At 37.3% G+C, this 22,107-nt stretch overlaps 1 protein-coding gene and 1 pseudogene across 1 annotated transcript in view; one reads left to right on the top strand and one right to left on the bottom strand.

The window, feature by feature from the left end:
* The window catches only part of Ptpn20 (protein tyrosine phosphatase non-receptor type 20), an 80,372-nt gene that overhangs the window by 46,637 nt on the left and 11,628 nt on the right, over positions 1-22,107 (top strand). Inside the window, exons 6-7 of the mRNA XM_050140658.1 lie at positions 7,894-8,042; positions 15,094-15,184. Coding sequence (XP_049996615.1) covers positions 7,894-8,042; positions 15,094-15,184 — 240 coding nt within the window. The remainder of the gene's footprint in view (positions 1-7,893; positions 8,043-15,093; positions 15,185-22,107) is intronic.
* The window catches only part of LOC126500661 (alcohol dehydrogenase class-3-like), a 3,297-nt pseudogene continuing 2,592 nt past the window's right edge, over positions 21,403-22,107 (bottom strand).

The raw sequence follows: 22,107 nt of genomic DNA, 5'->3' as shown, positions 1-22,107 counted from the left end.
CCCTCCAAAGAGAATGGGTTCCAAAAAACTAGTACAAGCAATAGGGATAAATCCTGGTCCCACTGCCAGTGGTCCCACAGTCTGTCCCAGCCATACAACTGTCGCCCACATTTAGAAGGCCTAGTTTGGTCCTACGTTGGCTCCATAGCTGTTAGGCTGGAGTTAATGGGTTCCCATTAGCTCAGGTAAGGTGTTTCAGTGGGTATCCCCATCATGATCTTGACCTCTTTGTATTTTCATTCCTCTTGCTCTTTGACTGGACTTTGTGAACTTAATCCAGTGCTCTGCTGTGGATCTCTGTCTCTGCTTCCATCAGTTGCTGGATGAAGGTTCTATGGTGACAATTAAGGTAGTTATAAATATGACTACAGGGCAAGTCTTGTCCAGGTACACTCTCCAGTATTGTTTAGGGTCTTATCTGGGGTCATCTGCTATAGAGATTTGCAATGATATGGACCTTAGTTTATTGATAAATATATATAGGTAAATATATATATATATATATATATTTCTGCTCTTGATTAAGGTATTGTGTTTGTGCAGTTCATTTAAAAATGTAATGTATAATTAATAAATACAAATAAATACAGGTTAATAGATAGTCATCTTTAATAGTCAAGCTTGTAGTCATATTATTTAGGTTTTGTAGATATATAGAGATATATTTCTGTTAGATAGGTATTCTTCAGATCTTTCTGAGACCATCAGAATATGGCTTTAAAATGTTTTAAAAACTTAGGACTTTTCATGACAATGAGACACATCTGCTCCTGGCAGCAGCAATTACTTCAAGAGGAAGATGGGCATTGAAGAGGCTCTTTATGGAGTTTACTAGCCGTTTGAGCAAGTAACTGCTCTTGCCTGGACTCCTTGATGAACTGGACATGCTAGGGACATTCAGGATCCACAACGGAATGACTGCTGAACTTGACTAAAGATGAGACAGTTCTTCAGGATTCCTGCTTCATGAAAGAATCTGCCAGACATTCTGCAGGACATAGAAGAAAGTGACAGACAAACCGCCAATATAGGCAGAACTGTCTTTGAGGTTTCCTGCTTCATGGAAAAGGTTGCCAGATACTATGGGCCAGTAGGCTGAAGATGGTACCTGCAATGATGTAGAAGAACTTGGGGTGACTGTCCAAGCAAGAGATGTCTCTGTCAATTCTAGAGTTTTGGAAGTTGCTTACAATGCACTTCCTGTTTACTTAGGTAACTTATCCTTCTGGAGTCTTTGATGGAGTTGAAGAATAGATAGTTATTGTTTTCCTTAGTTATGATTAAAGATAAAGTATATATAAATATTGTAACTGTAATTATTGCTTGATACCTGTTTTGTTATATGTCATTTTACTATGTTAAAGTTAAAACCTTTCATTTATTTAAACAGAAAAGGGGAAATGGTGTGGGAAGTCCTTCTGTATATGTGTTTCTTTCATTGGTTAATAAAGAAACTGCTTTTGGCCAATGGCTTAAAAGAATATAGCTAGGCTGAAATATCTATAGATAGATAGATAGATAGATAGATAGATAGATAGATAGATAGATAGAGTAGGCAGAGTCAGGAAGAAGCCATGGAACTGCCAGAGGAGAAAGATGCAAGCTGCCAGGTGGAATCTTGTGGAAGGCCACAAACCTCATGGTAAATATAAAATATGGAAATTGGTTAATTTAAGATATATGAATAAGCCAGAAAGATGCTTAAGCTATTGGTCAAACAGTATTGCAATTAATACAGATTTCTGTGTGTCTATTTCGGGAATTTGGGTGGTCAGGAAATCAACAAGCAGCCTCCCCCAACAGTCATCTTTATGGATTCCTGGGAATTTCTCTATTGCCAGGTTTCTTGCTAGCCCTATAATGGCTCTCTCAATCAAGATATCTCTTTCCTTGCTCTCAATCTCTGTTCTTCCCCCATCTTTACCATCCCCTTCCCTCAAGTTCTCTTTCCCTTACCCTTCTGCCCTCCTCCCCTTCTGCCTTCCTTTCCTCCCCACCCCCATGCTCCCAATTTTCTCAGGAGATCTCATCTATTCCCCCTTCTCAGAGAGATCTATATGTTTCCCGTAGGGTTCTCCTTGTTACTTAGCTTCTCTGGGGTCATGGACTATAGGCTCATTATCCTTTACTTTATAGCTAGTATCCACTTATGAGTGAATACATACCATGCTCATCATTCTGGGTCTGAGTTATCTCACTCAGGATAGTGTTTTCTAATTCCATTCATTTGCATGCAAAATTCAAGATGTTATTTTTTTTAATCATTGAGTAGATCCTTTCTTTATTTGAGGGGCATCTAGGTTGTTTCCAGGTTCTGGCTATTACAAATAATGGTGCTATAAACATAGTTGAGCACATGTCCTTGTGGTACAATTGAGCATTCTTTGGGTATATGCCCAAGAGTGGTATTGCTGGGTCTTGAGGTAGGTTGATTCCCAGTTTTCTGAGAAACTGCCATACTGATTTCCAAAGATGTTGTATGAGTTTGTACTACCAGCAGCAATGGAGGAGTTGTCCCTTTACCCCACATCCTCTCCAGCCTAAGTTGTCATCAGTATTTTTGATCTTAGCCATTCTGACTGGTGTAAGATGGTATCTCAGAGTCATTTCCCTGATGGCTAAGGATGTTGAACATTTCCTTAAGTATCTTTTGGCATTTTAAGGTTATTATGTTGAGAATTCTGTTTAGGTCTGTGCCCCATTTTTAATTGAATTATTTGGTATTTTGATATCTAGTTTCTTGAGTTCTTTATATATTTTGAATATCAGTCATCTGTCAGATGTGGGATTAGTGAAGATATTTTTCCATTCAGTAGGCTGCCTTTTTGTTTTATTGACTGTGTTCTTTGCTTTACATAAGCTTCTCAGTTTCAGGAGGTGCCATTTATTTATTGCTGCTCTCAGTGTCTGTGCTACTGGTGTTATACTTAGGAAATGGTCTCCTGTGCCCATGCGTTCAAGGCTACTTCCCACTTTCTTTTCTGTAAGGTTCAGTGTGGTTGGATTTATATTGAGGTCTTCAATTTATTTGGACTTGAGTTTTGTGCATAGGGATAGATATAGATCTATTTTCATTCTTCTACATGTTAACATTTAGTTATGTCAACACCATTTGTTGAAGATGTTTTTCCCCATTGTATAAGTTTAGCTTCTTTATCAAAACTTAGGTGTTCATAGGTATGTAGATTAATATCTGAGATCTTGATTCAATTCCATTGGTTAACCTCTCTCTTTTTATGCCAATATCAGGCTGTTTTTATTACTGTAGCTCTGTAATAGAGCTTGATGTCTGGGATGGTAATGACTCTGGAAGTTCCTTTATTGTACAAGACTGTTTTGGCTATCCTGGATTTTTTTATGCTTTTCCATACGAAGTTGAGTATTATTCTTTTGAGGTCTTTGAAGAATTGTGTTGGGATTTTGATGGGTATTGCATTGAGTCTGTAGATTGCTTTTGGTAGACTTGCCATTTTTATTATGTTGATCCTACCTATCCAAGAGCATAAGAGATCTTTCTATTTTCTTATACCTTCTTCAATTTCTTTCTTAATTTTTTTTTAAAACAAAGACTTAAAGGTTGAACAGGCCTTTCACTTCTTTGGTGAGCAGAACCTGGTGTAGAAGGTTCTTCTGTTCATGTCTTGCTTTCATTGCTTAATGAATAAATAAACTGCTTTGGGCCTGATAGGGTAGAACTTAGGTAGGTGAAGAAGACAAAACTGAATGCTGGGAAGAAGGGTAGAATGAGAGAAGCCATGGATATCCTTACTGAGATATATGCTGCTTGGAATTTTGCTGGAAAGCAACAGTCACGTGGCAATACACAGATGAATAGAAATGGGTTAAATCAAGATATAAGAATTAGCCAATAAGAAGTTAGAGCTAATGGGCCAGACAATGTTTGAATGAATACAGTTTCTGTGTGATTATTTTGGGTGTAAGATAACCGGGCAGCCAGGACAACAAGCAGCCTGCTCTTCCTGTTACAAAGTGGTGTCCATGTTATCAACTAAATCCACATAAAATCTGAGAGAGCTTCAAATAGAATACAGAGTTTAACACAACTTCTTACTGTTTGCTGGTGGCTTGCCACAGCTGCTTTAAGAGAGATTTTCCTGATTCAGCTATAGCAGGAAGAAAAAGCTGCACAGTTTTAAAATGCCAGCTTTCTGGGCTATGTTGCCTATTTGACCTCTGTCTCTTGCAGGAGATAGCATTTTGATGGGGTTTGTGAGTAAAGTGCTACAGCTTGCTTGATGGAAATGTGGACCAGCTTTGTGCCTAGAAGTGGAGCAGTGTGCTTGGCTCTCAGAGGTGCAAGCAGCTCCTCCATGCTGGACTGGGTGGGGCAAGCCTGCAGTAACTATATTTGACCTAGGATTGTCGCAGAACTTAGGTAGGCAGAGATGACAGAACTGAATGCTGGGAAGAAGGGCAGAGTGAGAGATGCCATGAATCTCCTGCCTGAGACAGACACTGGTTAGAATCTTGCCGGTAAGCCACAGCCATGTGGCAATACACAGATGAATAGAAATGGGTTAATTTAAGATGTAAGAATTAGCCAATAAGAAGTTAGAGCTAATGGGCCAGACAGTGTTTAAATGAATACAGTTTCTGTGCGATTATTTCGGGTGTAAGATAGCTGGGTGACCAGGATGACAGGAAGCCCACTCCTCCTGTTACAGGTACTTTATATATTATTTTTGTATTATGGCTATTGTGAGTGGTGATGTTTCTCTGATTTCTTTCTCAGCTTCTTAATCATTTGCATATAGGAGGGCTACTGATTTTTTTTTTAGTTGATCCTGTATCCTGCAACATCAGTGAAAGTATTTATCAGCTGTAGGAGTTCTCTGGTAGAATTTTTGGGGTCACTTATGTTTATTATCATATGATCTGCAAATAGTGGAGGTTTGACTTCTTTCCTATTTGTATCCCCCAATCTCCTTTTGTTGTCTTATTGCTCTAGCTAGAACTTTAAGAACTATGTTGAATAATATGGATTGAACAGCCTTGTCTTGTTCCTGCTTATAGTGGAATCGCTTTGATCTTCTTCCCATTTAATTTGATGTTGGCTATTGGCTTACTTTATATTGCTTTTATTATGTTTAGATATGTTCCTTTTATTTCTGATCTCTCCAAGACCTTTATCATGAAGGAGTGTTAGATTTTGCTGAATGGTTTTTCTACTGAGATGGTTTTTCTAATGCAATGATCATATGTTTTTTTTTTTTCTTTCAGTTTATGTGGTAGATTACATTGACAGATTTTCATATGTTGAATCATCCCTGCATCTCTGGTTGATGATTTTTCTGATGTATTCTTGGATTCATTTTTGCCAGTATTTTATTGAGTATTTTTGCATCAATATTCATGAGGGAGATTGTTGTGTAATTTTTTTTCTTGGTTGAGTTTTTTTGTGTGTTTTTTTTATTAGGGTATCTGTAGCTTCATAAAAAAGAGTTTCACAATGTTCCTTTTGTTTCTGTTAATGTTGAACAATTTGAGGAGTATAGGTATTAGCTTTTCTTAGAAGTTCTGGTAGGATTCTGCACTGAAACCATTCAACCCTGGGCTTTTTTTTGGTTGGGAGGCTTTTGATAACTGCTTTTATTTCTTTACAGGTTATAAGTCTATTTAAATTGTTCGCCTGGTCTTGACTTAATTTTGGTATGTGGTATCTTTCCAGAAAATTGTCCATTTCTTACATTTTCTAATTTTATGGAGTACAGGATTTTGTAGTATGACCTAATGATTAACTGGATTTCCTTGGTATCTATTGTTATGTCCGTTCCCCTTTTCATTTCTGATTTTGTTAAGTTGGATGTTCTCTCTCTCTCTGTTTTTTTTTTATTAGTTTGGATAAGGGTTTGTCTATCTTGTTTTTTTTTTTTTCTCAAAGGACAAGCTCTTTGTTTCATTGATTCTTTGTATTGTTTTCTTTTTTCCTATTTTATTGATTTCAGCTCTCAATTTAATTATTTTCTATCATCTACTCCTCCTGTTTCTTTTTGTTCTAGAGTTTTCAGGTATGCTATTAAGTTGCTAGCATGAGATTTCTCTGCTTTCTTTATGTAGGCACTTAGTGCTATTAACTTTCCTCTTAGCACTGCTTTCATAGTGCTCCATAGGTTGGGTATGTGGTACTTTCATTTTTGTTGAATTCTAAGAAGTGTTAATTTCTTTCTTAACAAGGGTGATTCAATTGTGCATTGTTCAATTTCCATGAGTTTGTAGACTTTTGGCAAATAGTGTTGTTGAATTCTAACTTTAAACCATGGTGATCTGGTAAGATAGAGGTGGTTATTCCAGTTCTTTTTTGTTTCTGTTGAGGTTTGCTTTGTTACTGAATATGTTGTCAACTTTGGAGAAGACTCCATGAGGTGCAGAGAAGAATGTATATTCTTTTGTGTTTGGGTGAAATGTTCTAGAGATGTATGTTAAGTCCATTTGACTTATGACATCTGTTAGTTCTCTTATTTCTCTGTTAAGTTTCTGTCTGGCTGACCTGGGATGTTGAAGTCTCCTACTATTACTGTGTGGGGTTTGGTGTGTGATTTAAGCTTTAGTAATTTTTTTTTACATGTGTGGTTGCTCTTTTATTTGGGGCATAGATGTTCAGGATTAAGACTTCATCTTGATGGATTTTTTTTCCTGTGACAAATATAAAGTGTCCTCCATTTCTTCTGATTGATTTTAGTTTGAAGTCTATTTTGTTAGATATTAGAATAGTTACACCTGCTTGCTTCTTAGATCCATCTAATTGGAAAGTCTTTTTCCAACCTTTTTTTTTTTTTTTTTTTTTTTTTTTTTGGTTTTTCGAGACAGGGTTTCTCTGTGGCTTTGGAGCCTGTCCTGGAACTAGCTCTGTAGACCAGGCTGGTCTCGAACTCACAGAGATCCGCCTGCCTCTGCCTCCCGAGTGCTGGGATTAAAGGCGTGCGCCACCACTGCCCGGCCTTTTTCCAACCTTTTACTCTGAGGTAATGATTGTCTTTGAAGTTGAGGTATGTTTCTTGTATACAGAAGAAGGATCTGCTTTCATATCCATTCTGTTAGTCTTTGTCTTTTTATAGGTTAATCGAATCCATTGATATTAAGAGATATTAATGATCAGTTATTGCTAATACCTGTTATTTTTCAGTGGTACTGTTCATGTGTTTCCCTCTTGGGGCTTTCTTGTGTGAGGTTATCTGTTGCCTGTGTTTTTGTGGGTGCACTTAGCTTCTTTGGGTTGAGTTTTCCTTCTAGTACTTTCTGTAGGTCTGGATTTGTGGATAAGTATTGTTTAAATCTGGTTTTGTCATGGAATATCTTGTTTACTCTGTCGATGGTGATTGAAAGCTTTGCTGGGTATAGTAGTCTGGGCTTGCATCTGTGGTCTCTTAGTGTCTGCACCTTCTGAAAGGACCTTCTGACTTTCATGGTTTCTGTTGAGAAGTCGAGTTTAATTCTGGTAGGTCTGCCTTTATATGTTACTTGACCTTTTTCCTTTGCAGCTCTTAATATTATTTCTTTATTCTGTTTGTTTTCCGTTTTTATTATTATATGGCAAGATGTTTACAGAATACCATATAGACTGGCATCTTTCTCCTTAGGCTACTGCTGGCATCTCTTTTCTTGGGCAGCTGGTTTGCATTGTTCTCAAACTTGTTCTTCTTCTCCTGTATTATTGAACTGCCTGCCTAGCTATATTCTGTCTTTTCATAGGCTAAAGCAGCTTTAATTAGCTAATTAGAAGAACATATATTCGCAGCATATAGAAGGACATCTCACCTCAGTAAGGACTGTTTGGAAACTCATCTAGAAGCTATTAATATTACATTCTAACAAAGTCTTTATTTGTATTGTTCCCGTGTCCTACTTAGAAATGTGGTCCTTTCTGTTCCTCAGATGTTAAAACAACTGTCTCTGAAAAGGAGCTGACTCAGTTGGCGCAGATCCGACCATTAATATTCAACTACTCTTCACAGTCTGCCATGAGGGATTGTCTGAAAATGCTCCAGAAAAAAGATGAATATGATATCATCCGTGAGTTTTTGGTAAATATGTTGGTCTAAAGAAAAGTTTATAATTTTCTTTTCTATACCACAACCAAAAGTTCCTTTTGCTTTTTTCTTCCTTTTTGCGAAGTGCATTGCTTGTATTTTTAAATGTCATATTTTAAAAATAATAGATGTACATGGTAAAAATAATCAACATAGCATAAAAAGGTATAAAATATGTAGGTATGCTCCTTTCTCCTCCCCCAACTTCCCCCTAATTCCCCTTTGACTATAGGCTTGTCCTGTAAGCGTGAAGTATTGGGATGTTCTGTCTTCATGTGTCTACCTCTTTAAAGAGTCTTTCCTATGACAGACAGTTTTCATTCATATGACCAGTGTTTACAGCTGAAACTTTGAGTTAATCACATGCCAAGCATCTTAATTTCTTGTAATAGTTCCAGGACATTTAGTCTGTTCTATTCCCTGCTTTTTAAATATCAAACATCCTTCATATGTATATTATACATTTGTCTTTTTAAAGAACAAATTCCTAAAAAAGAGTATTTTGGGCTATCACATTTTCAAATTTATCCATCATGACTTTGGTTGATGATTTGTCATTTTTGTATTTTTAAATACAAAATTATCTTTCCATATTTTAAAACATTGCCTATTTACATGTGGTTCTTTATCCAAAATCTTTCTTATTATTTCTCATATTAATTGCACTTCATATAATGAAGAAAATATTCCTTTTCTGTTTAAATGTGTAGCATATACACATAGATATGAGCACATGCATATATACTTGTTTACCATAAGAGAATAGCTAATTTTTAGTAGTGAAATCTGGTGACCAAAGAACTTCTGAGTTTTTATATTTTTAGTATTATCCATTTCATTCTAGGAACATAATAATTTTATATTTTCTTGGTGCTATTAAAATTGTTTTTAGTATTTGAATCTTTCATCTAGTGTCTGGTTAGATTTTTAACTTGACTTAATGTTTGGAAGGAACCACTATTGTATATCTGTCCATTTGTCTTAAGACTCTACTGAAAGTTCTGCTGATGTATTTTATCTTAGATTTTTTAAAAATTGACTTTATTGTTCATGTACTGATTCAAGATTTTTAGGATTTTACCATATATTAGGACTATCTTTAATTACTGTTGTGTGACTTTTTTTCTGATTCTTCTTAAGGATTTCTTTCTGGGTTAGTTTTGGAATTGGTTTTCAGAAGGAATAAAATTGTCAATCTGGCCATAGTACCATAGTGCTTGACCTAGGTAAACCCCCCGTCAGACAAAGGACTGATCTCCAAAATATATAAAGAACTCAAGAAATTAGACATTAAAATTCTAAATAACCCAACTAAAAAGTGGTGTACTGGACTAAACAGAGAATTCTCATCAGAATAATTTCAAATGGTCAAAAGATACTTAAGGACATTTTCTTCGACCTTAGCTATCAGGGAAATGCAAATCAAAACAACTTTGAGATACCATCTTACAGCTGCCAGAATGGCTAAAATCAAAAACATTAATGATAGCTTATGCTGGAGAGGTTGTGGGGCAAGGGAATACTCATCCATTGCTGGTGGAAATGCAAACTTGTGCAACCACTTTGGGAATCAGTGTGGTGGTTTCTCAGAAAACTGGGAATCAACCTACCTCAGGATCCAGCAATTCCACTCTTGGGAATAAACCCAAAAGATGCTCAATCATACTACAAGAGCATTTGTTCAACTATGTTCATAGCAACTTTATATGTAGTAGCCAGAACCTGGAAACAACCTAGATGCCCCTCAACTGAAGAATGGATAAAGAAAGAGTGGCACATCTACACATTAGAGTACTACTCAGCAGTAAAAAATAATGACATCTTAAATTTTGTATGCAAATGGACAGAATTAGTATCCTGAGTGAGGTAACCTAGACCCCCAAAAATGAATATGGTACGTACTCACTCATAAGTGGATACGAGTCATAAACAAAGGGCAATGAGCCTAGATGTTCAGGATCCTAGAGAAACTAAGTAATAAGGTGAACCCAAAGAAAAATATATACAGACCCACTTGGAAATTGGAATCAGACAAAAATTTGGGAGCAGGGGGAGCAGGAGGTAGAAGGAAGGGGAGAAGGGGGTTTGAAGAGAACTTGAGGGAATGGGATAGTCGAGATGGAGGAAGGACAGATATGAGAGCAAGGAAAGAGATATCTTGATTGAGGGAGCCATTATGGAGTTAGCAAGAAACCTGGCTCTAGAAAAATGCCCAAGAAACCACAGGGATGACCTCAGCTAAGACACTAAGCAATAGAGGAGAGGGTGTCTAAACTGACCTTACCCTGTAGTCAGACTGATGATATCACCAGAGAACCTTTGTCCAACAACAGATGGGAACAGAGGCAATGATCCACATCAGAGCACTGAACTGAGCTCCCAAGATCCATTTGAAGAGTGGAAGGAGTGAGAATATGAGCAAGGAATTCAAGACCATGAGGGGGTCATCCACTGAGACAGTTTGCTTGAGCTAATGGGAGCTCACCAACTCCAACTGGACTGGGAGTGAATGAGCATGGCAACAACCAAGCCCCTCTGAAGGGGGCTGACAACTAGAGCAGACTGAGGGGACCACTGATAGTGACACTGGGATGTGTCTCTACTGCATATACCAGGTTCATGGGATCCTATTCTCTTTGGATGTAAACCTTGCTCAATATAGACGTAGTAGGGAGGGCCTTGGACTTTCCACAGGGCGGGGTGCATAACACTTCCTTAGGGTTGGAGAGGTGGGAGGAGGGTCTATGGAGGGAGAGGAAGGGGACTGGGAGGAGGGGAGGGAATGGAAATTTGGATTGTTTTTTTTTTAAGTAATAATAAAAAAAAGACCCTATTTCATCATCCCTTGGTATCTGATTTAGGTGGGTCTTCTTTCTATGTGTTGATTTCATTGGTTAATTAATAAAGAAAACTGCTTGGCCTGATAGGTCAGAATATAGGTAGGCGGGGAAGACAGAAAAGAATGCTGAGATTGGTCTGTAATTCTCTTTCTTTGTTCAGTATTTGTGTGGTTTTGGTATCAGGTTATCTGTAGCTTCATAAAAAGAGTTTGGAAATGAACCTTCTGTTTTTATTATGTGGAACACTTTGAGGAGGATAGCTCTTCTTGAAAGTTCTGGTAGAATTCAGCACTAAAACTATCCAGCCTTGGGCTTTTTTTTGGTTGGGAGGTTTTTGATGGCAGCTTCTATCTCCTCACAGTTTATAGGTCTATTTAAATTGTTCACCTGGTCTTGATTTAATTTTGGTAGGTGGTATCTATCTTAAAAAATTGTCCATTTCTTTTACATTTTCCAGCTTTGTGGAGTATAGATTTTTGTAGTAGGACCTAATAATTCTCTGAATTTCCTCAGTGTCCGTTGTTATGTCCCCCTTTTCATTTCTGATTTTGTTAATTTGGATATTCTCTCTCTGCCTTTTGATAAGTTTGGATAAGAGTTTGTCAGTCTTGTTGATTTTCTCAAAGAATCAGCTCTTTGTTTCATTGATTCTTTGGATTGTTTTCTGTATTTCTATTTTGTTGATTTCAGTACTCAACTTGATTATTTCCTGTCTTCTTCTCCTTTCGGGTGAGTCTGCTTCTTCTTCTTTTTTTTTTTCTAGAGCTTTCAGGCATGCTGTCAGGTCATTGATGTGAGCTTTCTCCATTTTCCTTATGTGGGCACTTAATGCTATGAAATTTCCTCTTAGCACTGCTTTCATGGTGTCCCATAGGTTTGGATATGTTGTGCCTTTATTTTCATTGAATTCAAGGAAGATTTTAATTTCTTTCTTTATTTCTCCTTGACCCAGGAGTGGTTCAGTAGTTGACTGTTCAGTTTCCGTGAGTTTATAGGCTTTCTGAGAGTAGTATTGTTAAATTCTAACTTTATTCCATGGTAATCTGATAAGACACAGTGGATTACTTCATTTTTTTTTATCTGTGGGTGCTTGCTTTGTTACTGAGAATGTGATCAATTTAGAGAAGGTCCCATGAGGTGCTGAGAAGAAGGTATATTCTTTTTTGTTTGGGTGGAATGTTCTATACATGTCTCTTAAATCCATTTGATTACATCTGTTAGTTCTCTTACTTCTCTGGTAAGTTTCTGTCTGTTTGACCTGTCCATTGTTGAGAGAGGAGTTTTGAAATCTCATATTATTAGTGTGTGGGGTTTGATGTGCGATTCAAGTTTCAGTAATGTTTCTTTTACATATGTGGATACTCCTGAATTAGGGGCATAGATATTCAGGATTGAGACTTCATCTTGATGAATTGTTCCTGTTATGAGTATAAAATGTCCTTCTCCAGCTCTTCTAATTGATCTAATTGATTTTAGTTTGAAATCAATTTTATTAGATATTAGAATAGCCACACCTGCTTGTTTTTTAGGTCAGTTTCATTGGAAAACCTTTTCCCAATGCTTTATTCCAAGGTAGTGTCTGTCTTTGAGGTTGAGGTGTGTTTCTAGTAAACAGAAGAATGCTGGATCCTGTTTACGTATCCATTCTCTTAGCCTGTGTCTTTTTATAGGTTAATTGAGACCATTGATATTAAGTGATATTAATGACCAGTTGTTGTTGGCTCTGGTTATCTTTTGGTAGTCATGTTTGTGTGTTTCCCTTCTATGGACTATGCTGGTGGTGGTTATCAGATGCCTGTGTTATTGTGAGTGTAGTTAGCTTCCTTGGGTTATGGCTTTCCTTCTAGTACTTTCTGTAAGGCTGGATTTATGCATATGTATTATTTAAATCTGTTTTTGTCATTGAATATCTTGTTTTCTCCATCATTGATGAATGAAAGCTTTGCTGGGTATAGTAGTCTGGGCTTGTATCCATGGTCTCTTAGTGTCTGCAGCACATCTATTCAGGACCTTCTGGCTTGCATGGTTTCCACTGAGAAGTCAGGTGTAATTCTGATAGGTTTTCCTTTATATGTTACTTTACCTTTTTCTTTTGCAGCTCTTAATATTCTTTCTTTGTTCTGTATGTTTTGTGTTTTGATTATTATATGGCAAGGGGATATTTTCTTTTTTTTTGATCCAGTCTATTTGGTCTTCTGTAAGCTTCTTGTATCTTCATAGGTATATTCTTTAGGTTGGGAAAGTTCCTATAATTTTGTTGAATATATTTTCTGTGCCTTTGAGCTGGAATTCTTCATCTTCTACCCCTATTATTCTCAGGTTTGGTCTTTTCATGGTGTTCCAGATTTCCTGAATGTTTTGTGTTAAGAATTTGCTGGATTTAGTGTTTTCTTTGACCAATGAGTCTATTTCCTCAATAGTATCTTTAGCATCTGAGATTCTTTCTTCTCTCTCTTGTATTCTGTTGGTTATACTTGTCTCTGGAGTTCCTGTTCATTTACCCAGATTTTCCATTTCCAGAGTTCCCTCGGTTTATGTTTTCTTTATTTCCTCTATTTCAATCTTCAAATCTTGAACTGTTTCCTTCACCTGTTTGATTGCTTTTTCTTGATTTTCTTTGAGGGATTTGTTAATTTCTTCCAGTTTTTATTTGTCTTCTCCTTCATTTCTTTAAGGGAATTTTTCCACTTTCTCTTTAAAGGTCTCCATCATTTTTGTTAAGTAATGTTTAAAGTCATTTTCTTCTGCATCTTCTGGGTTAGAATGATCAAGTCTTCCTGATGTGTGTCCTCTGGGTTCTGGTGGTAATATGTTGCTTTTTAGGATGTTGGAGGAGTTCTTGCATTGGCGCCTTCCCATCTTTTCCTTCAGCTCTTATGTCTCTTATGTCTACGAAGAATTGGTCTCCACGGAGCTTGCAGGGAACGATGCGTTGGGGGCACGGTAGATGACTGTCTAGCAGACAAGCTACCTGCTGGCTGCTCTTATGTCCACCAAGTATTGGTCTCCACGGAGCTTGCAGGGAAGGACACATTGAAGGTGGGGTATATGGCTGTCTAGCAGACCAGCTCCCTGCTGATGCTAGGAATGCCGAAGGCACCTGGGGAGGGGGGAGCCCTGGCCTTTCTCCCACGTGGAGGTTTTAGGGAGTGGGGGAGTCCGGGGTCCCAGGGCCACTGTTGTCTCACCTCTTATGTCCACCAAGTATTGGTTTCCATGGATCTCGTAGGGAATGACGCCTAGTTTTATCCTATCTCTGAGCTAGATGAGATGCTCTGGGCTCTTGTTACTATGTTACATCCACCCTTCCTGCATCCTTCTACTCACTTTACTTTTCACATAGTCATTTTGATAGTTCCCTAAGACCCAGGCTGAATTCTGCTTACTCTCTTGGTGTTTTCTTATGTATCTTTAGACACTGTCATTAACACTATTATTTCTATAAGTCACATATTTGATAAATATTCTTTATTCCCTGCTTAAGGATGGGAAAAATTTTCTAGTTTGTCTTTTTATTCCAATATCTAGAACTAAATGCTTCATAAATTTTGGTGAATTCATACTTGTTTAAGAATTTCTTTTGAGGAGCTGGAGAGATAGCCCAGCCATTAAAAGCCCTGGCCACTCTTCCAGAGGTCCTGAGTTAATTCCCAGCAACCACATGGTGGCCCACAACTATTTATAGTGGGGTCTGATGCCCTCTTCTGGCATAAAGTCACACATCAGATCCAACATTCATATATGCAAAATAAATAAATCTTATAAAAAGAAAAAAATCTTTTGAGAGGAAGAGCTTTCTTTAGTCAGTATCCCAGCTATAATTTCTTCAAGTAGTAAATTTTAAGGCTTCTTATAGGGTTTTAAAATGTTTCTGTTATAGTTTTTTTTATAAAATGATATAATTAGATCCTAATAATTAAATACTCTATCTCATTTTTTATGAAAAAGTAAACAATAGTGTTAAGGGAAAAAACTATCTTGAGAATTAGCTTTTTTTTTAAATCAACAACTCATTGAATCATTCTCTTAACTAGTATATTCTATGCAGCTATCCTTATTAGACGAGATTCAAGTTTCTCTTGTTTGTTGTGTAACATTGAATAACAGGTCATACCACACAGAGTTTAAGGATAATCAGTGCTAATCAAATGGAGGGTTTTCTTCTTTTTAAATGGTAAATATGTGGTTTGTTTTACTTTCTGCAGGAGTTAGAACAAATGACTGTGCCTGATGACTTCAACTCTGGGAATGAACTACTCAACAAAGACAAAAACAGATACCGAGATATTCTTCCATGTAAGCTGAGAGCATTTTAAATTATTTTCCTGTTAACAGTTGGGAAAAGGTAAAAACTGACTTTCTGCATGACACATTTTGAACTTTATCATGAAGCTCTAGTAGCAAGCACCTGTGACATCTCTTCTGAGTACTGTCAATGAGCTCTTTATACAGCCCCTTAGTCTGATTGCCATCTAAAACAAAGTCTCTTTATTAAGCTGCCATCTGTCACCTGGTAGCCGAAGCCTGGCTACCTTCCCTGGAGTTTGTTTAAACATTAAAATACAGTGGGGCTATTTATGTCCTCTGCCCTAGACATTCATGCTAACTCATCAATCTACTGCCCAAAAGGCAGCAGCTTTATTATGTCAACAGGGTTATACCTACAGCTTCTCTGCATTGGGCAGAAGGTAGAATGGTGTTCTCTTTTCTGTATATTTTCTCACCATATTTGTCAATCTCAACCATCCAGGGAACAGAAAGAAAAATAAGATACTGCAGACTTAATAGAAATTTTATTTTATGATCATCTCTTTCAAAATCAGAATTTTCTAAGTCAAATTTCCAGTTTTTTAATAACTTGACCAGCTTCCATTATTAACTACTGTCTTACTGTAACCATCCACTGTTCAAGCCAGAAGGCTGGGTCATTTGTTATACACAAAATGTGCTTGGAAGTTCTTTCCCTCTGACCTCTCTAATGCCTCTGGAATCCCCCACCCTTCTCTGTTGACAGTGCTGCCAACCTGGACTGAATGTCTCTCACCTCTCAGCTGATTTCGTCTTCATTCTGCCCCTTTCCTACCCATTCACGAGAGCTGCTGAGGGATTTTCATAGTGAGGACACCCAGCTGTCCTCTTCTGTGACCCTATGTTACAGTCAGGCTGAACTTGTCTGTGGTGTTTGTCTGGTTGTCTCTGTACCTGCTTTAGGTTTCTAAGAGTCATTCTTTTTCTTCCCTCCAAATGATTAAATCTTCAACCCATGCAAGAATGGCCTCCTTTCTCTGCTGTAGTTATCCCTGTCATCTAGAGCTTGTCAGTTCAGCCTCTGTTGTTTTCCACAAAGCTAGATGTGCTGATTTCCCAAGTGTCCTAGTGTCTTGTTAGTGAGTACTTTTCCCACTTTCCAAATTATGCTTTAATGATTTTTGTTGTTTCTCTAGATAGAATCAAAGCAGGACACTGTCTGCCAAGATAAAATAGACACCTATGTGTTTTGTCAGCTCATCCCAGCTTAAATAACATTGATTATAAATCAATGAGTACCTTCTCAAGATGGCTAAAATGATGTACTTTGTTAACTTCTGTGAGACAATATGAAATTCACTAGTACTTCTGAAAATCAGATCCATAACTATCCACTATGCAACATTTTAGTGTTGCAAACCATTTGGTGCTACACTGAAAGGTCAAAGGTCTCATATATTGACTTTTATCCCGATATGTGCAATTATTCATCAAGGAAAGTGAAAGTCAAAAAGATTTTAAAAAATGATCCTCTCAGGATTTTAAGAGGGAATAAGTGCATTTTAAGAGTAAAGTTTATGTGTACTTGATCCTGGTTGAGTTCTATCCTGGGCACAAAGGTTGACAAGGAGGTACAGAGACACAAAAAAAGTTCACTTAAATGGTTAAAAATAGGAAAATCATCCTAAAGTTTTTGCTTTATTTAAACTATAATTCAACTAAGTTCTGATTTAAGATTTGCTTACTTCATAAAACAATCTAGTCTAAGATGATTGAAAGCCTGTGTATGTAATAATCATGGCACAGTCTAGTCTAGCATGATCTGAATGTCATCCTGTGTAGGTGAGAACCATGACACAGTCTACTGTGATCTGAATGTCAGTCTGTGTAGGTGAGAACCATGACATGGTCTAGTGTGATCTGAATGTCATCCTGTGTAGGTGAGAACCATGACACAGTCTAGTCTAGCGTGATCTGAATGTCAGCCTGTATAGGTGAGAACCATTGTACAATCTAGTCTGGTCTGAGTGTCAGCCTATGTAGGTGGCAACCATTACACAATCTAATCTATCTGAGTGTCAGCCTGTGTAGGTGGGAAAACATCTTTGATTTCTTCATCACATATAGAGGAAGTTCTAATGACATGTCAAGAAGGCCAAAATTCATTTATTTTCTTCCACTTCAGTTAGTCTTCATCTTCCAAAAGTCTAACATGCACATATATTATTTATATAATATATTGTTTAAAATATTGAAACATGAATCAGATTTCAGTTGTCATTGTATTAACTGTCAATAGTTGCAAACATAGCAAATATGGCTGTTCACTCCTAAGTGTGCAAATTACTGTCAATAAAAGATGGGCAGCATCCCAAGGACTAACCTGACTTCCTTCAAAATCTATTTGTGTTGTGTGAACACACAGCAAAGCATGCAGTTGTATGCTGTGCCCTTCATCTCCCAGTGAGAACCCACGTGGGCTTCTACAAATGGGGTAATCAAGATAGAACTGACCAACAAAGATATCAGTCATTGGCAGCAAAGAAAAGAAAAATTATAATTCTGGAGATACAATTAGAATTTAACACACCTGACCTTATAGAATAAATAGTTGGCTGGACGCATTTGATATTGAAAAAAGAGCCTCTTTTGCTGCATCCAGAGACTTGCTGAAGGGTGGCTTGCCAAAATAAAAGCAGGAAGTTTGGGATGACCGGGATGAAGAGCACCTAGAAGTGTGCTGGCTAGAAGCTTTGCATTGCAGGAACTCTAGTTCCTCGACAATGGAAACACAGAGGGCAAAATGATAGGAACAAATGCAAATGTAGGCAGGGTCATGACAATCAAGATAGAATAAGAGGCTCGCCCTGAGTTATACATTGAAAGGAAGTGCAAACCCTGTTCAAACTAAAAATGAAGGGCTTTTATTCTCAGTGTTTCTAATGTTTTAGATTAGTATTCAAAATAAATACAAATCTTGCTTTAATTTTTTCTGTGTATTTATAGTCAACAGGAAATTTTTTAAAGCTTTGACAAAAATTGTAAGGGCCATGAAACAATCATATTTTTCTATTGATTATTAAGATTTTTGAAACTCCATTTTGCATAGTCATATTTTGACCTTGTACCATCATGCAAAGCAAGGAAGGCCTTTATTACAAGGTTTCCAGGTGGAAACACAATATAGTGTATTTATTTAACACCTTATAACTGGCAAAGCATTTTAATGGCTTATAAAGGAAGTGAAAACACATTGTATGTCAAGTATCCATGCTGAATATCTTTTCTGTTACTTGTCTCTAGGTCAAGATAGTGTCTCAGATTTCTGGATATTCTTTATAAAAATGCAAGGAAGGCAGGGGAGATAATAATATGTGAATTTGAGGATACAAAACAATAAGGAAAAGATACTATTTCAACTAACACTCTGGTTAGCTGCATATTTATATAAAAATTCTCTAATCTTCATACTTTTATATAAAAATGGACTAAAATAGGTTACAAAACTAAGTATAATAAAAGTCATATTTGGTACTGGAGAGATGTCTCAGTAGTTAAGAATTCTTGCTGTTCCTCCATAGGACACAAGTTCAGTTCCCAGCACCCATGTCAGATGGCTCACAGCAGTCTGTAACTCCAGTTTCAGGCAGTCTGATGTCTTCTTTTGTTATCCACACATGTGTATGCATACACACATGTGCATACACACATTATATATGGCATAGACACACAGAGACATGCACAAATACATATAAAATATTTTAAATTAAAAACATAAACGCATACAACTTCTTGGAGTAAAACCAAAGAAAATTTTTTAGCATCATTAGATTAAGTAAAAAATTTCTCAGCAGGACACAAAACTCTGAAACTGCCAAAGGAAAAATAATTAGACTTCATCAAACTTTTTTAAAAAATTGTGCTACTCACATCATTTTGTGACTTTCATCATAGGATACCCACATGCATTTTTTTTTCTGTTCAAACACTTATTTATGCACTGATGTGCTTTTATAGTAACATGTTACTGCAAGATGCCTGAAAATGTAGTGAATTCATTAACATCCTGGCTGAAGGCTTATGTAAACAAACCTTGAGATGTTTTAGACATTCTCATTCAGGTATGTGTTTCAGGACATAACTTTTCCTATTTTATTTTATTGGTTTGTTTTTAATAAAACAATGATTCCTGGAAAAAAATTGTGCTACTAATTATGCCATCTTAAAAACAAAATGGCAAATAGCAGGCTAGAAAAAAATTAAGTACAAAAATCTACTTAATAAAGGATATACATTTATAATACAGTAAGAACTTCTATGACTCAAAGAACAACAATTTAACAACAAGTGAAAGAAAGATTTGAGAAGACTTTTTGAGGAGGTGAATGGACTAGAAGTAGTTCGCTTTCACTTCACTGTCTGAACTCAGGATAGATTAGCTTTTCAGTTCTGTCATAATTTAGTTCAAAGGGCTTTCAATGTCTTTTCCTTCTTTAGGCCATTATGGTGAGAAAACAGTAGCAAATAGTCTAGACTTTTTCATAACACATTTTCATATCAGAGAATGGAAAATACACTTAAAGGAAACTTCTGTGGTTGAAATTTCAAGGGGTTCAAATTTGTGGGACAATTTGAAATACTCTCTTCTATGAAGAAGGATAAATTACTATATAAGGCTTCTCAAGCCAAAAATGATGTCACAATGTCTCTTGAGCCTCTCTAGCCTCTGGGTAGCAACATATTCCTCTTTTAGATGGGAATTCTAAAAAAGGCCCTGCCACAAAAGTAGACACTATGTAGGGCTCTGTCACAAATGAAGACCACGGTGGAAGGCTCTGCCACAAATGAAGACCACGGTGTAAGGCTCTGTCACAAATGAAGACCATGGTGTAAGGCTCTGTCACAAATGTAGACCACAGTGTAAGGCTCTGTCACAAATGAAGACCACGGTGTAAGGCTCTGTCACAAATGTAGACCACTGTGGAAGGCTCTGCCACAAATGAAGACCACGGTGTAAGGCTCTGTCACAAATGTAGACCACAGTGTAAGGCTCTGCCACTTGAATTCAGAAGATGTAACGGTTGGTGGCAGTTGTGATGTTTAGAACCTATTGCATTGTTCCAAAGCCCCTTAGGATTTTGAAGGAATGCCCTACAATCCCTCTGTGAACTGCTTTCCTTTGGAGAGGCAGGCTTTAGCCTACTATTACACCTTAGCAGAGACTATATAGAGGAGAACTAAGTAGAGATCGCTTCTATGTGAATAAGCAAGATATTAAGCTGGGTATACACAACAGCACTTGATTATCAGAGAAAAATGGTAGACATGAGATTCTTCTCGAGTAGACCCTCTTAGTTACATTTCTATTGCTGTGACAAAGCATTATGACCAAGGCAACTTATAAAAGAGAGCATTTAATTTGGGAGTTCATGATTTCAGAGGGTTAGAGTCCATGAACATCATGTTAACAATCAGACCAGCATGAAACTTGAACAGTAGCTGAGAGTTCACACCTAATCCACAAGTGCAAGGCAAAGAAAGAGACCTGGGAAGTGGCATGGGCTTTTGAATTCTCAAAGCCTACCCAGAAACACACCACCTCCAGTAAGACAGGACCTTTTAACCTCCTGAAAACAGTCCCACCACCTGGAGAACAGACATGCAAACTTAAAAGCTTATGGGGGTCATCCTCACTCAACCCCTCACAACCTTGAAGGCACAAATAAGTCCCATGAAAAAACTGTCTAAGTATCTATGATCCTCATTCCTGGTATATTGCTTTCTTTCCCTCGCTTATATCTATGTTCTTATGAGGAGTTCCCAAAGGGAAGCAAAGGAAGGGTTCCACGTGGCCTATATTGTTTCTGTAGATCTGCTGTGTCACCTGACAATTGCACCACCATTTTGAGACATTTCTGAAGTGTAATGGTGAAGGAATAACTTTGGTTGGTGTACTTGGTTGTTCATTTTTTTCTTGGAGAGAAATGGTTGGAGGGTAAGCTTAGGTGAAAGCCGGTGCCTTAACTGGGTGGATGATCAAGGCTTTGGAAAAAATATGACTGAAAAATTAGTAAGAGAAGGTCTAGGAAAATGTATGTAGTTAGAGCTTTCTAAATGAGCACAGCCCACATAGAGTCTCATGTGAACACTCATGAAGAGTGGCTTCAACAGGGGCAGTAGCCATGCAGATAAAATATTGTTCTATGGACAACAGTCATTTTCTTTTTTTTTTCAATTTACTCACAAATGCAGAAAGTATTTTTATTATGTTAAAATATTTCTTGAGCAGCAATTATTTACGTGGAGAGTTCAGAAAACTGACTGTGATTGATTATTTGCCTTGTCCTTGATTATAGACATGATTACACGCACTCCTTCTAGTAGTTTCTGAAGCAGATCTGTCAGTCTATTCTCTTCTGATCACAGGAAAAAGTACAGGAAGGACAGTGTTCTCTTCTAAACTTACATCTTTAGAACGGTTCGAATGCTTTTCCCCGAGTGCATCAGGTCAAAGCCTTGGTTGATTTGGTCGAAGGTTAGAGTGTCAGTTACAAATTCGTCAACTTTAATCTTTTTTGACATATTCAGACACCAGCTTTGGGACACTCTCTACACTCTTCCATCCTCCAAAGGCAGTGCCTTTCCATGAGCGTCCTGTCACCAGCTGGAATGGGCGAGTGGTGATTTCTTCACCTGAAGCAGCTATGCCAACCACCACACTGACTCCCCAGCCTTTGTGCACCCTCTCGAGGGCTTCTCTCATGACCTTCACATTGCCGATGCACTCAAAAGAGTAGTCTGCTCCCCCGTCTGTCATCTCAATGAGTACTTCCTGGATGGGTTTACTGAAATCCTGGGGGTTAATACATTCAGAGGCTCCAAATTCTTTTTTTTTTTTTTGCTTTTTTTTTCAATTTTTTTCTTTCTTTCTTTATTTATTTATTAAATATTTCAGTCTCTTCCCCACCTCC

This window comes from Alexandromys fortis, unplaced genomic scaffold, assembly GCF_014885135.2.
Source record: "Alexandromys fortis isolate MF-2015 unplaced genomic scaffold, M_Fortis_MF-2015_v1.1 scaffold_46, whole genome shotgun sequence".
Taxonomy (NCBI): domain Eukaryota; kingdom Metazoa; phylum Chordata; class Mammalia; order Rodentia; family Cricetidae; genus Alexandromys; species Alexandromys fortis.
The sequence above is the reverse complement of the archived record's forward strand: the minus strand, read 5'-3'. Positions and strand labels throughout refer to the sequence as shown.